At 43.3% G+C, this 12934-nt stretch overlaps 1 protein-coding gene across 4 annotated transcripts in view; it reads left to right on the top strand.

The window, feature by feature from the left end:
* xpot (exportin, tRNA (nuclear export receptor for tRNAs)) overlaps positions 1 to 12934 on the top strand; it is a 20564-nt gene continuing 7630 nt past the window's right edge. The window contains exons 1-19 of one of the 4 annotated variants that reach the window (XM_044186035.1): positions 1 to 165; positions 1123 to 1202; positions 2235 to 2388; positions 3673 to 3755; positions 3910 to 3966; positions 4070 to 4139; positions 5270 to 5488; positions 6768 to 6952; positions 7600 to 7768; positions 8272 to 8508; positions 9031 to 9069; positions 9160 to 9222; positions 9311 to 9435; positions 9992 to 10136; positions 10288 to 10407; positions 10575 to 10669; positions 11438 to 11507; positions 11638 to 11876; positions 12567 to 12852. In XM_044186035.1, the coding sequence (XP_044041970.1) occupies positions 2302 to 2388; positions 3673 to 3755; positions 3910 to 3966; positions 4070 to 4139; positions 5270 to 5488; positions 6768 to 6952; positions 7600 to 7768; positions 8272 to 8508; positions 9031 to 9069; positions 9160 to 9222; positions 9311 to 9435; positions 9992 to 10136; positions 10288 to 10407; positions 10575 to 10669; positions 11438 to 11507; positions 11638 to 11876; positions 12567 to 12852 (2289 nt within the window). In that variant the 5' untranslated portion in view covers positions 1 to 165; positions 1123 to 1202; positions 2235 to 2301. Of the gene's footprint in view, positions 166 to 200; positions 316 to 1122; positions 1203 to 1991; positions 2016 to 2234; positions 2389 to 3672; positions 3756 to 3909; positions 3967 to 4069; positions 4140 to 5269; positions 5489 to 6767; positions 6953 to 7599; positions 7769 to 8271; positions 8509 to 9030; positions 9070 to 9159; positions 9223 to 9310; positions 9436 to 9991; positions 10137 to 10287; positions 10408 to 10574; positions 10670 to 11437; positions 11508 to 11637; positions 11877 to 12566; positions 12853 to 12934 lie in introns of those variants that run through there. The other 3 variants (XM_044186034.1, XM_044186037.1, XM_044186036.1) reach the window with 3 other exon arrangements.

Below are 12934 nucleotides of genomic sequence, written 5' to 3' on the forward strand. Positions count from 1 at the left end.
GAACCGCTTCCTGTGGCGGTGACCCGGATGCTAACGGGGCGGACACGCCGCACCGCTGCTGCTGCTGGCGGTTGGGACCGACGTGCAACTGATTTCTGGAGGCTTCTCGGCGGCTCCGCGATGAGTTGACGGGAGAAACACTTGATGAATTAAGTTTCCATTAAGGTGAGCTTTCCCCACAATGTGCCGTTTGTTTGTTTTGTTTTTTTTTCCCGCGCTCAGCTTGATAAGAAACGGCTAACGTTAGCGGAGTTTGTCATCGTGAGATTTTCGCAGCGCTGATGTGTTTAAGGGAGGCGAGCGAGACATCGGCAGGTAACGCTACCGAGCCGTGATAAACAAGAATAAAAACACAATAAAACCGCCTTTACTTCCTCCCAGACTGTCAGTATCTCTGTTAGCGAAAGCTTCCCGGTGATGACCGGGGTTTTTATTAAACGTTACACGGCCAGGATCGCCACGGCAGTTGAGCTTAGAAGCTAGTCGGCTAACGCTAGCTTGAGTTAGCAGCAGTCAGCTATTTTGTGTATTTGAGTGAAGTTGTTAGCTTTTAGCACCGCAGTGTCAACTTTCTGAGGAGTGGCCCGGCTAGCAGGTCGCATCCACATCCACAACACAGCTCATCGATGTCGCTATTTAACCACTTATGTGTCCTGTAGTGGGTTTTATTTATTTACGATGCTAACGTTATAAATAAAACATGGTGGCTAAACGTGTTGACGCTGCGTTGCATCATGTAGGCAGAGGGACGATGGCTGAGCTGTATTGTTCCTCCTCTCCATCCTCTGTAAGTACAACACAAAGGAAACTGTTATATTTGAGGTATTTCTGGTATCCGTCAACACACACCTGTGCTGACTCTCACCTGGATGCCACATTGTCAGCGGAAGCAAGCGCGTTACAGGAGGCCATCAGCCAGCCACGTCATTTAACTGTCAGCTTAACTGACTTATCATTGAATTAGTTTGTGCTCCTCGTGCGTTATCATTACATTAGAGTCACAAAGCATCTGAAAGAGAAATACCTGGAAACCTTACCGCTGCTCTGAAGGTATTTCCAGGATCCTCAAAGACTCTTCTAACCACCTGGATATAAAAAAACATTGTTTCCTAATCTACACAGAAATGTTAGATGGTGGTTACCTGGAGGGTGGAGGTGGACAGGATGTGTCTTCACTGATTTGAGGAATCTGGAGAGCAGTGGTAAGCGAGGTCACTTCATCTTTTAGGTAAACAGATACCTCTGTGACTCCATGGTAATGCTAAAACACGAGTGTGTGTGGGGGGGGGCTATAATGAGATCACAAAACTCAGGTAAATGTCACTCCGCTGTTTTTCTGTGGACTGCTCTTTCGGAGGTGTGTTTGGTGATTCCACAGGTGTGGACCGTCTTGCTGTAAATTCAGTCGTTTGTCCGGGTTGAAACCTTTTTTAAATCCAATATTTCCATAGACTGTCCATCTGTTTTATCCTTCAAACGGACTCAGGCAAACTGTGAGGCATCTGTGGGATTATTAAGATATCGTTGAAGTTACAACCTGCTGATTCTCCCCGCTGAGGTCTGTGAAGGGAACACAGTGACCCAAACCAGCGCTAACTCACTCCCATTGTTTCTGTTAGTCACCTCACCTGGATGTCGCGTATAGCCAACCCTGCCAGGGCTGCGACTAATGATTTTAGATTATTTTTTTTACGCTTGCTTGAGGTGGAAAAGCTGATGTATCGATAAAAGCAAAGTGCAATGGAAACAGACTTAGTGTGGGGAAGGTTTCAGCCTCCTCACTCATTAACACAGGAAACTAACAGAAATGTTTCCATTATCTGAGCTTCGACTGGCGCTGTTTTAATGAGGTCATCTCGTTGTGTCTTCTTCTTCTGGAGGATCGGCTCCACCAGCTGTTCGCCTCCATCAGCCAGTGAACTCGTGTTCTCGCAGCAGCGGGCGGAGACGAGCAGCGAGTCACGTCTTTCTTGGACCATTTTCTAGAAAATCTGGAAACCTGGCTATAGTCAGAGGTGTTGATTTAACTATATGTTTCTTATTGAGGACGTTGTCAGTGTTGATGTTGGGCTGGACTGCATTTTAGTGCAAGGGGTCTGGAAAAACAATATTCTCTCAGTATAATGCAGTTTGGTTATTTTCATGCAGACATTTGTGTTATCTAGATAGCAGGGGTAGTGGAGATGGAAGCTCTGAGTACATATCGCCTCATGATTTGTCCTTCTTCTTACCAGATGAGAACAATCTGCCTGTCAGCAGCAGAGAGGAGTGAACCTGTCTTGGAGGAAAGCTAACCCACGAATGGCCTGCCAGTCTGTCGCTGCAGTCATGGACGAGCAGGCCCTGCTGGGGCTCAACCCGAACGCCGATGCCCGCTACAGGCAGAGGGTGAGACGCTGCATTATTATACTGCTGAGTTTACACGCAATACTTTGTGTTTAACCAAAGTACCACAACCAATAGGGGCCCAGTAGAGGGTTAATCTGGCCTGGGATGGTACAGCTTTGAAGGCCTCTCTCACAGAAGACAGTTTGACTTGTCATGGTGGGAAAATCCCAGGTGTTGCTGTTAATAACATTAAAGGGCCTGCACACCCACACAGGTGTTTTCAGTTATTCTGTCTGATTGGACCGTTGCTTTAGTTGGAGAGGTGTGTAGCTATGCTGCCAATTACACAAGCTCTTCAGACTCGTAAGAACCAATAAAAATGATAAAGGTGTATGCGCCCTTTTTTTTTTTTTTTAAAGGTGAAATACAATCAGGTAGATTAAGTGAGAACGCCTGTGTGGATGGACCTCGGATTTGTCTTGGCTTTAAGGATGAATCTGTTTTTATTCGGGTGTCCCAGTAAGTCAGCATTCACAATACCAGCACCCTGAAACTGAAGCAGCTAAATGGAATCCAGCCATCATTAATTTTTATTATTTACAGCTGCGACAGGCCTTTTTCCACGGAAGACATTTTAACGTATCGGCTCGTGAGCACCGGCACCGTATTTGATATTGAGCTTGTTTGCGTGGTTATGCACATAATGAAATGCATTTTAATACTGTTCACACTTTGACCCCTAGTGCCCCCTACCAGACAAAATGGTGCTTTGGTTTACATGGAGATGTCTTGCAGTTGTGTTGTTGACATTTTGGGGTATAAATGTTAACTTAACAGCAAGCTGTCGTCACGTTTACAAGTTCTGAACAATATAACGTTAAAACCAAAACGTCCTGTTTCTTTTTATTACCGCTAGCTAACGTCACGCTAGTTGATTTGATGTGATTAGCTACTTGTTAGCCTGTTGCACGTGAAGCTATGTTAGAAAGCTAATCCAGCTGATTGTACAATGTTAGCTATAGTTTGCAGCCTGTCTTCTTCTTCGCTGGGGGGTTTTACAGCAGCTGTCGCCATCTTCTGGCGTTTTAGCGCCTTCGACGTTCATGGGAAGAAGTCCAAGCTGTTTGTGTGTCAATTATGTTTTGATCCTTAATTATTTTCATTAATGAGCTAGAGATTTGTTAACTGGTAGTGATTTTTCTGCACCATCTTTAGGTTCTCTCTCGGGTGGAAGATCATTGTGGGAGAGGTTATAAATCGATGAGCAGGATAGCGTTTTGGCATTGTTAGATAGTAGCTATATTGAGTGTTGAACCTGTAATATTGCTGTCTGTGTTTCTTCAGGCCATGGCATACTTTGAGCAGCTGAAGGAGTCTCAGGATGCCTGGGAGGTGTGTGCAGAGGCCCTCGCTAAAGGGATTTACAAGTGAGTTTCACATCTGCAACACAGGTTTTATAATTCATGTCTACAGCTACAGTGACGCCTCCTGCTTTGATACAGAATGATTCGATCCTCTTATAGCTGCTGATGGGTTGTTTCAGATATGTCTAAACACATTTCATCTGTTTTGTTATTTCAGTGACGACCATGTGAAGTTCTTCTGCTTCCAAGTTTTGGAACATCAGATTAAGTTCAGGTGAGGAGGACGAGGCTCCGATTCACGATCTCCTCTGTGGAAACGTGGATTAGTTTAATCTGAACGAACCGTCTCAACCTGGGATCTGTTGTTTGTGTTGCAGACACGCTGGTCTGAGTGCAGTTCAGCAGCAACTCATCAGAGAGACTCTGATGAAGTGGCTCCAGTGTCAGGTACTGCAGGACAGGATGTGGCGGAAAGTGCTTCTTCTTTAGGACTGTACTTGTATTTTACTTGAGTATTTCCATTTTGTGATACTTTATACTTTTACTCCACTACATTTATACAAACATGTGATCGGCTAATAATAAAGTCAAAGTATATAAAGTAGTTAACATTAGCTCCGCCTCAGCCTACTACATAATTTAAATGCACCAGTGTGAACAATCTGATAATATATATGTTCAAAATTCATGGATTTTGTCTGCGCAAAAGACAACAAAACCAAAGTGCAGTAAAGATAATAAGAACAAAATGTGCAATATTCTGACAACAAAAGAGAATATAATGTAAAAGAGAGACAGTACTTTTTTATATAAAGTACGTATATTAAGTATTTAAAGGGTATAAACAGAAGATTTACTGGTCTGACAAGTGATCTTAAACAATAAGCAAGAGGAGTTAAAAATACAACATATACATGAAGTGTGTAGTGGAGGGAGCAGCCGAGCTGGTAAAATAAACTTACATAATCTGCGTAATGAGTACTTTTACTTTTGAAACTTTATCTGAGGTAAAATTTTGAATGCAGGACTTGTACTTGTAATGTGAGCTGAGAAAAACTCTGCAATGAACAGATTTACTTTGAAACAACATTATAGTTACAGATACAGTCAACGCAAACAAGAACGTCAGTGCATTGTCCCACAGGCTGCTCTCACACAGCTAGCACACTTATTTATGGATTTAATAATTTATTGGGATTACAGCAATGTCTTTTCACAGATGCATACAGTACACACATACACACTCGCATATGTACATTAAGAAGACCTCTGCTAAAACTCAAAACAAGATAAACTGAATAAATAATAATTACAAGGAAACGAGACAATAAGTGAGACAGGAGAGAGGAAAATAAAAAATAATATACATTATGGATCCGGTTTGTCTGCTCCCATATTGAACTTGAAAATGGTTGTGTGTGTGTGTTTCTAATGATTTAAAAATATACATATTTTAGAGAAAGTTACAAAACTTATGTTGTACTTAATAAAAATGAACAATTATTCAGTATGTTGCTGTAACTGAGAATCTCCCGCAGACTGCTGATGTGTTTTTTGTCCCTTCTCCTTGACTGCAGCTCATGAATGCCCAGCCTGAGAAGCCGTTTATCAGGAACAAGGCGGCTCAGGTGTTCGCCCTCACCTTCGTCATGGAGTATCTGACCATGTGGCCCAAGTTCTTCTTCGACATCCTGTCGCTGGTGGGTCTGAACCCTCACGGCGTCGACATCTACCTGAGGACGCTCATGGCCATCGACGCCGAGGTGGTGGACAGAGATATCCTCCACTCGCCTGAGGTAAGACGCACTCTTCCTCCTCGCAGGCTTCCTGTTGATCCTGGAGTTTATCGGGGAATTCGAAGAGCTTGAAGCAAGAAAAGGCTGAAAATGGATGTCGGGGGGTTGCACAGAGGGATGTGATCTATGACCCAGCTGGTGGAAATCAGACTGTTCAATGAGGAGAAAAGTAAAGGTCATAAACTAAAATGAAGAAACTTTTTCGCTTTTAATTTTTCTGATATTTAGGGGCTCTGTAACTTTGACATATATAGTGAACAACTACACTATATTGTTTTATTTCTGCTCTGGGCTGGTTCCACAAAACCTCCTTAGTTCTTCTACTTAACATCACTTTGTTTAAGAATACATTTTTAAGTTAAACACATGAGAATTAAAGGAAGCGTCGTGAAGTTTTTCCTTCAGTGAGAGAAATTAGTTGTTTGCGAGAGAATATTAAAGTAAATTCCTATTTAAGATTAATTTGAATATAAACACAGAAGAAAATGGTAAATCTTTATTTTTCTTAATAATTTCATTGGACATTAACTGGAAGGAGCAATGTGGCACAAATGAAAGGAAAATGGCGACAGCAGAGACTGATAGAGATGCCAAAAAGTTCACCCAAATACTGTTACTGTGTACTAACGCTCCTCTAGCAGAAGTAAAGTAGTAGTAAAAGTACAAAAGTAGCTGCTGAAACAAACTACACGAGCAGCGAGTAACTGCTGAAACAGATAATCGATCAACAGAAAATTAATCACCAGCTATTTTAATTTAATTTATCTCCCAAAATATACTATTATAAAGAGGAAAAAGTATGCTGCTTTTAAACTACTCCAACAAGTCGGATTCACTCAAAAATGCTACTTAAGTAAATGTAACTTCTTAAGCTGTGAAAAAAATGAAAAGACATTGATGTTGATTAAATCTTGACTGAACAATCAAATAAAGTGAAAGCTGAACTAGTGAGAGGAAGAGAAGAGAGATGATGAATACAGGAAAAGGAAGTAAAACCCACAAAATGTTGACCAACTCATAACTTATAATGTTGTGATGACAAAACTGGTTTTGAAGGAAGGGAAGTAATGTGACTTTAAATTTATACTGGCATGAACATGTGATGGACCATCCAGTAAAAGTCTTTGAATGTCAGATTTTATGCTGTTTTTAAGGTGGCGATCATTGATTTTTGTATCATTGCATCTTATTCTTCCTTCAGACATTAATGTCAGAATCAGAATTTGATGACTTGTAAAAGTTTTTAAGTTGAGCTGAGAGTCCTGAATCTTTCCTTCAGGAGACACGTAGAAACACCTTAATCAAAGACAGCATGCGGGAGCAGTGCATCCCCAACCTGGTGGAGTCCTGGTTCCAGATCCTGCAGACCTACCAGCAGTCCCACCCGGAGCTCACCTGCCAGTGTCTGGAGGTGGTGGGAGCGTACGTGTCCTGGATCGACCTCAACCTCATCGCCAACGACCGGTGAGTCGCCTCACACAGGAAATGAGCTGCGATGGAGCGATTAACACCGATAACAGACATAGCAACACAAGCTTAGTTCCAGTGATAATCTTATTGATTAACGGATGAGAGCTTGGACACAAAATCGCGTTCGTAGATCCACAAGCATTATAGACCGGAAATATACGCAACTTTGACCGAACGCTGTCAGCGCCACGTTTTCATCTGAGCTCTTTGTCCAGTGTAACTTACTTGGAGACCGTAGTGCTGCCAAACCGTACATCTATCAGCCTATTGGGATAATTAGACAGAAATTATTTCATTCACAGTGGGAAAGTGAAGTTGAACTGTTACTGTCGAAATTTAAATTCTGGTGTTGCGTGTGTGTGTGTGTGTAGGCAGTTTCTCATGTTTCACCTTTCTCGTCCATTTAACGTCTCTTTTATACAAACTATCACGATCAGGCTGGGTGGTAAACCTGAGCGTGCTCTGCGCAGCTAACTGACATCACTTCTCAGCTTTTCTGGGTTAATCAAGTCCACGTCATTGACGGTGACCTTCTGCTTAGTGTGTGAAGAGGGAAGCTTTGATTACAAACGGGCTAACGGCAGGAAGGCACCAGAGCGCTCTGATATTCAGAGGTTTCTGTGGTTCACCTGTGTTTCCAGGTTTGTGAACCTGCTGCTGAGTCAGATGTCGGTGGAGGAGCTCAGAGAGGAGGCCTGCGACTGCCTGTTTGAAATCGTCAACAAAGGAATGGACCCCGTGGATAAAACCAAGCTGGTGGAGTCTCTGTGCCAAGTTCTGCAGTCTGCTGGATTCTTCAACGTGGAACAGGTTCGATTTCACCTTCAGAGCTCGACTTTGTGTTTAAATATCACGTGGAGCGAAAAAAAAAAACACCATAAGTAATGAGATAAGTCGGTATTGTGTAATAACAAGAAGGTTTCTTGATGAATGAGAAATTAAAGTATAACATGAAAATACCTCGTCATGTCGTGGACACTAGATCTTAATATGTCCTTTAATACAACAGTATTTGCAGGTTTTAGAGGTTTATGTTTTTGACATTTCTTTACATTTCCAGCCATAAAAACGTCAGATAATATTGAAAATGTGTTTGTCGTTGTGCACAGACCCTGCTGCGCAGGAAGTAAAACACCGGTTTGTTGTTGGTCTGTCGCTGTAGGTCAGTGCAGATATGAGAGATAAGAGGACCAGGTTTACTTTAGACCACATGTTTATATTCACACCCAGAGGCCAAAAGGTCACATGCTTTTCCTGCTTCTCCTCACTTCCTGGATGGCAGAATGTTTTATTTCCCTCTTCCCGTCCGGCAGGAGGAGGACGTGGACTTCCTGGCCAAGTTCTCGCGGCTGGTGAACGGGATGGGTCAGAGTCTGGTGCTGAGCTGGACCAAACTGGCCAAGACCGGCAATGTGAAGGACACGGCCGAGACGCTGCAGGCCGTGGAGACCAAAGTGCCGCTGCTGCTGCAGCTGCTGGTGCACGAGGACGACGACATCTCGGCCAACATCGTCGGCTTCTGCTACGAATACCTGCACGTTCTCAAACAGGTGAGGCCGGAAGCTTCACCTGGACCAGTCAGAGTCCCGGGGGTCAGGAAGAATTCAAGATTTCTCCTGGACCAAGGAGGTCCTGGAATATTATTGGATTTTAGAGGCGTGTAGTTCTAGGGGGGTCAGGAAATATCAGTTGTAGAGCTGAAACAAGCAGTCGATTAATTGATCGACAGAAAATAAATTGGCAGCTGTTTTGATAATCGACTAATCATTAATGTCAAAGATTTCCTAATTCTAGTTTCTCAGTTGTGAAGATTTGCTGCCTTTTTTTAATCTTATGTGATCGGAAACAAAATATCTTGAGTTGGCAAAACAATGTACGAAACCACAAAGGTCCTTTGAGTAGCTGTTCTGGAGCTTTTGATCGTATCACACATGAATATAAATAAATATCTTAAGGTTTCAGAGTTAGTGCCTTATCACATCCTTCACGATCACATCGGTATAATTTTTGAGATGATAAAAATAAAGCTGAAACGATTAAATGACAGAAAATTCTTATGTTTTCTTTTGTAGCTTCCCCAACTGACAGACCAGCAGAAAACAAACGTAGAGGTGAGTCTTTGACTGTAAGCAATGAAATCACATATATGATCGTCTGTTTGAGGTTCAAAAACGTTAATACTCCTGCCTTTTTCACCACAGGCCATCATGCTCGCTGTCATGAAAAAACTGACGTATGACGACGAATACAACTTTGAAAACGAGGTGAGTTTCTTCATTCACTGCTGACTGTCGCCTGTTACACTCGGAGAGCACGAAACCGTAGCAGCGCTTCTGGTTTTTTGTTCGTCAGGGCGAGGACGAGGCGATGTTTGTGGAGTACAGGAAGCAGCTGAAGATGCTGTTGGATCGTCTGGCTCAGGTGTCTCCTGAGCTGCTGCTGGAGGCCGTACGACGAGTCTTCACCAACACCATGCAGTAAGAGCCCGCTTTTATTTATTTATTTCTTTATTTATTTAGAGAGAAAAAAGACTTGCAAGCAGGTATGCTGGGGTCCAATCACCAACCTGAGGCAATGGGGAAGCCAGGAACATCGCTGCATAGGACTTTAACAGGTGGTGTAACAAGTCATGTTGCTAGCAAACGAAGTACAATAAAGAAGAAAAAACAGACTAGAAACATTTTATTGGTAGAAACGTGTGTAGCCTACATTAGTAGATGCAGCTTTATGTAAGGAACGCGTGGGTATGTATACGAAACAAAGCACATTCGTATTTGTTATAGACTTGGTTCTGGCTTCTCTGGCTTCCCTGCCGAGTTCACATTTGCACTTTTTACAGTTTGGGCCACAAAACCATTTTGTAGTTTAAATTTGGTGGGAATAAATTGTAGCAGTAAAATGAATCACACTTTGAACTCTTAAAAACACGGAGGTCTAAACCAGCAGGTGTCAGTGATGCGGTCATGTAGACTGCCGGTTTTCATTCCAGCCCTCCAACACAGAAGTTTATCTCTCTCCTTATCTGTCCTTCAGGAATTGGCAGACGGCCCCGTTCATGGAGGTGGAGGTGGCCATCAGGCTGCTGTACATGCTGGGCGAGGCCCTGCCGGCATCTCATGGCGCTCATTTCACCGGAGACACGGCGAAGACGAGTGCCCTGCAGGACATGATGAGGACGGTCGGTCACACGACTCTACTAATAAATGTTTTGTTCAGAATCTGCTGTCCGTGGCTTTCCTTTGCTTTCACCACATTAGGAGATAAACTAATGGCCGTAAATATGTGGAAACATTACAGGGATCAATGTTTTCTCTTCTTTGAATCCTCAGCTGGTGTCCTGCAGCGTGAGCAGCTACCAGCACAGCTCAGTGTCTCTGGAGTTTTTCGAAACAGTTGTTCGATACGATAAATTCTTCATCGTGGAGCCTCAGCACATCCCAAATGTTTTGGTGAGTGACTTTTTAGCAGGAATAAGAAAATCTACACGTTAAAATCCATTTTTTTTTAAACAAACGATAAGGTTGGTTTCTTTTGTGTGTTTGTGTGTTGCAAATCAAATATAACTCCTGTGTGTCGGAACATGTGTAAAGCAGACCGGTGTTGTGTTCACTGTCAGATGGCGTTTCTGGACCAAAGAGGACTGAGACACAACAGCCCAAAGGTCCGCAGCAGAGTGGCCTACCTCTTCTCCAGATTCGTCAAAACTTTGCAGTGAGTCCAGCTTCAGTCAGTTAACGCTCGCTGAGCAACAGAAACACGTTACAATACAGAGCATTACAACAGTCCTGCAGGTAACGCCAGTCTAGCGAAGCTCCGTGTGTTTGGATTTAGTTGAGATTTTCACAGGATTCAATTTTATGGTCATTTTTCTAGTTTCAACAAGAACCAAACAAGTTGAGCTCGGCCAGATTTTTATTAACTGCACGGCTACTGTGTGGAGCCCCAAAACAATCTTGTGCACACAAGATAATAACTTGATATCCTGATACAAAGATGTCATGTGTGAACAAGGTAATAACTTGATAACGAGATATCCTGTGCGCACAAGAAAACAAACAAAATTATAACTTCTGGATAAAATATCTCGCGCGAACAAGATAATAACTTACTGTGAACAAGTTATAATCTTGTTCACTCTGAGTTCTTATTATTGATCTGGATAAAATATCTAACAAACAAGATATAAATTCTGTGCGAACAAGATAACTTGTATGCTGAAGACAATAACGAGGTATCTTGAAAACAAGATAATAACGTGATATCTTGATGATTTTAGATGTTTTGTGCGAGATATCATCTTTCTGGACTTTGGGGAGAGGTTCGTAGTTATTTAAGAAATGTTCTGTCACAGATTCAAAGAGACTCAACAGTTTAACCAAATGTGATAGAAATAAGTGCTTTTAGTGACAGTTGTGGGATCAGATGTGTTAGCTGTTTCCCTGACTGTGTGTAATCATCAGTAACGCTCTGTGTTAACAGTAAACACATGAATGCCTTTGTTGAGGACATCCTGACCAGGATCCAGGACCTGCTTGAACTCGCTCCCCCCGTAAGTATCAACATGTGATCATTCACTTATCATTGAGGGGGGGGGGAGAAGGCAGCGGTCACCAGTCTATCCATCCAAGCTTTAATATCTACATCAGTCCTCTGCAGTGATGCGGTTTCCTTCTGTCCAGGAAAATGGCTTCCCGGCGCTGCTGACCAGTGATGACCAGCTGTTCATGTTTGAGACGGCGGGCGTTCTGATCGTGAACGGAGAGAGTCCCGTAGAGAGGAAACAGGCGCTGATGAGGAGCCTGCTGTTGCCACTGATGGACGCTTTCCGCCTGCTGCTCGCCAAACTGCCGCAGGAGACGGAGGAGGAGAGGAAGACCGTCCTCGCAGACTGTCTGAGCCACGCTGTCGGATTCGCCAGGTGAGGACTCTGATCCAGACTGAGCCTTTCATGTTTTTAATTGATTCTTCATAGATGTGGAGTTTATAGGGATGGATAGGAGGATTTCTGCTATTTAACAAATCCAGCGTTTGGACACATTTTAGCTTCAGATCCAAAACATTTTGATTGGACAGTTCAGTATCACCAGCAGTTTCTCAAAATGTTGACATTTGATTTGGTAACATAGGTGAATTAATGCCCATACACGACTATATACGGTAGTAGTTAAAGGTTTAGTTGACCTAAATTAAAAGAAGGAAACTTCTTACTTGAAGTGTGCAGCCGTGCTGACAGCTCTGGTTTTATTTGTCCAGGTTTTGTGATCTGGATGGAACCACATTCACTCACCTCCATTATATTAAAGTGGAGGCAGAAATCTCAGAGACACATTTCTCCAAACCTGGACAGATAAAACCAAAACTGACTGACTGGAGAGACAGAGGAAATAAGTTTAGGTTCGCAAGTCTGTCTTTAAACAATGCTCGCACGTTTTCACGGTTATGGCTCTTGGAATTGTGCCTTTTTTAATTTTCATTGTTTCGATGTTCAAGCACGACTGCACCCAAAGGTTGTCGGTCTTTACAAATAATCTGCTGAAATCAGAGGCTGAAATTAGTTTTGGTCAACTGCACAGCTGAACTGATCCTCCCCCCTCTGCTCTGTTTGTAGTCGGACCAGCAAGGCGTTCAGCAACAAGCAGACGGTGAAGCAGTGCGGCTGTACGGAGGTCTACAGAGACTGTCTGCAGACCTTCCTGCCTGCACTGAGCTGTCCCGTCCAGCGGGGGGTGCTGCGAAGCTCGGTCCGCTCCTTCCTGCACCGAATGATCATCTGCCTGGAGGAGGAGGTGCTGCCCTTCATCCCCGCCGCCTCCGAACACATGCTGAAGGACTGCGAGGCCAAAGATCTGCAGGAGTTCATCCCGCTCATCAGCCAGATCACCGCCAAGTTCAAGGTACGCAGGAAACACTCGAGAGCAGCTAAAATGACACGTTTATAAACTGATGACCAGCATGAGGACCTCGGGTTGATTAACG

Source organism: Siniperca chuatsi, linkage group LG23 (assembly GCF_020085105.1).
Source record: "Siniperca chuatsi isolate FFG_IHB_CAS linkage group LG23, ASM2008510v1, whole genome shotgun sequence".
Classification (NCBI taxonomy): domain Eukaryota; kingdom Metazoa; phylum Chordata; class Actinopteri; order Centrarchiformes; family Sinipercidae; genus Siniperca; species Siniperca chuatsi.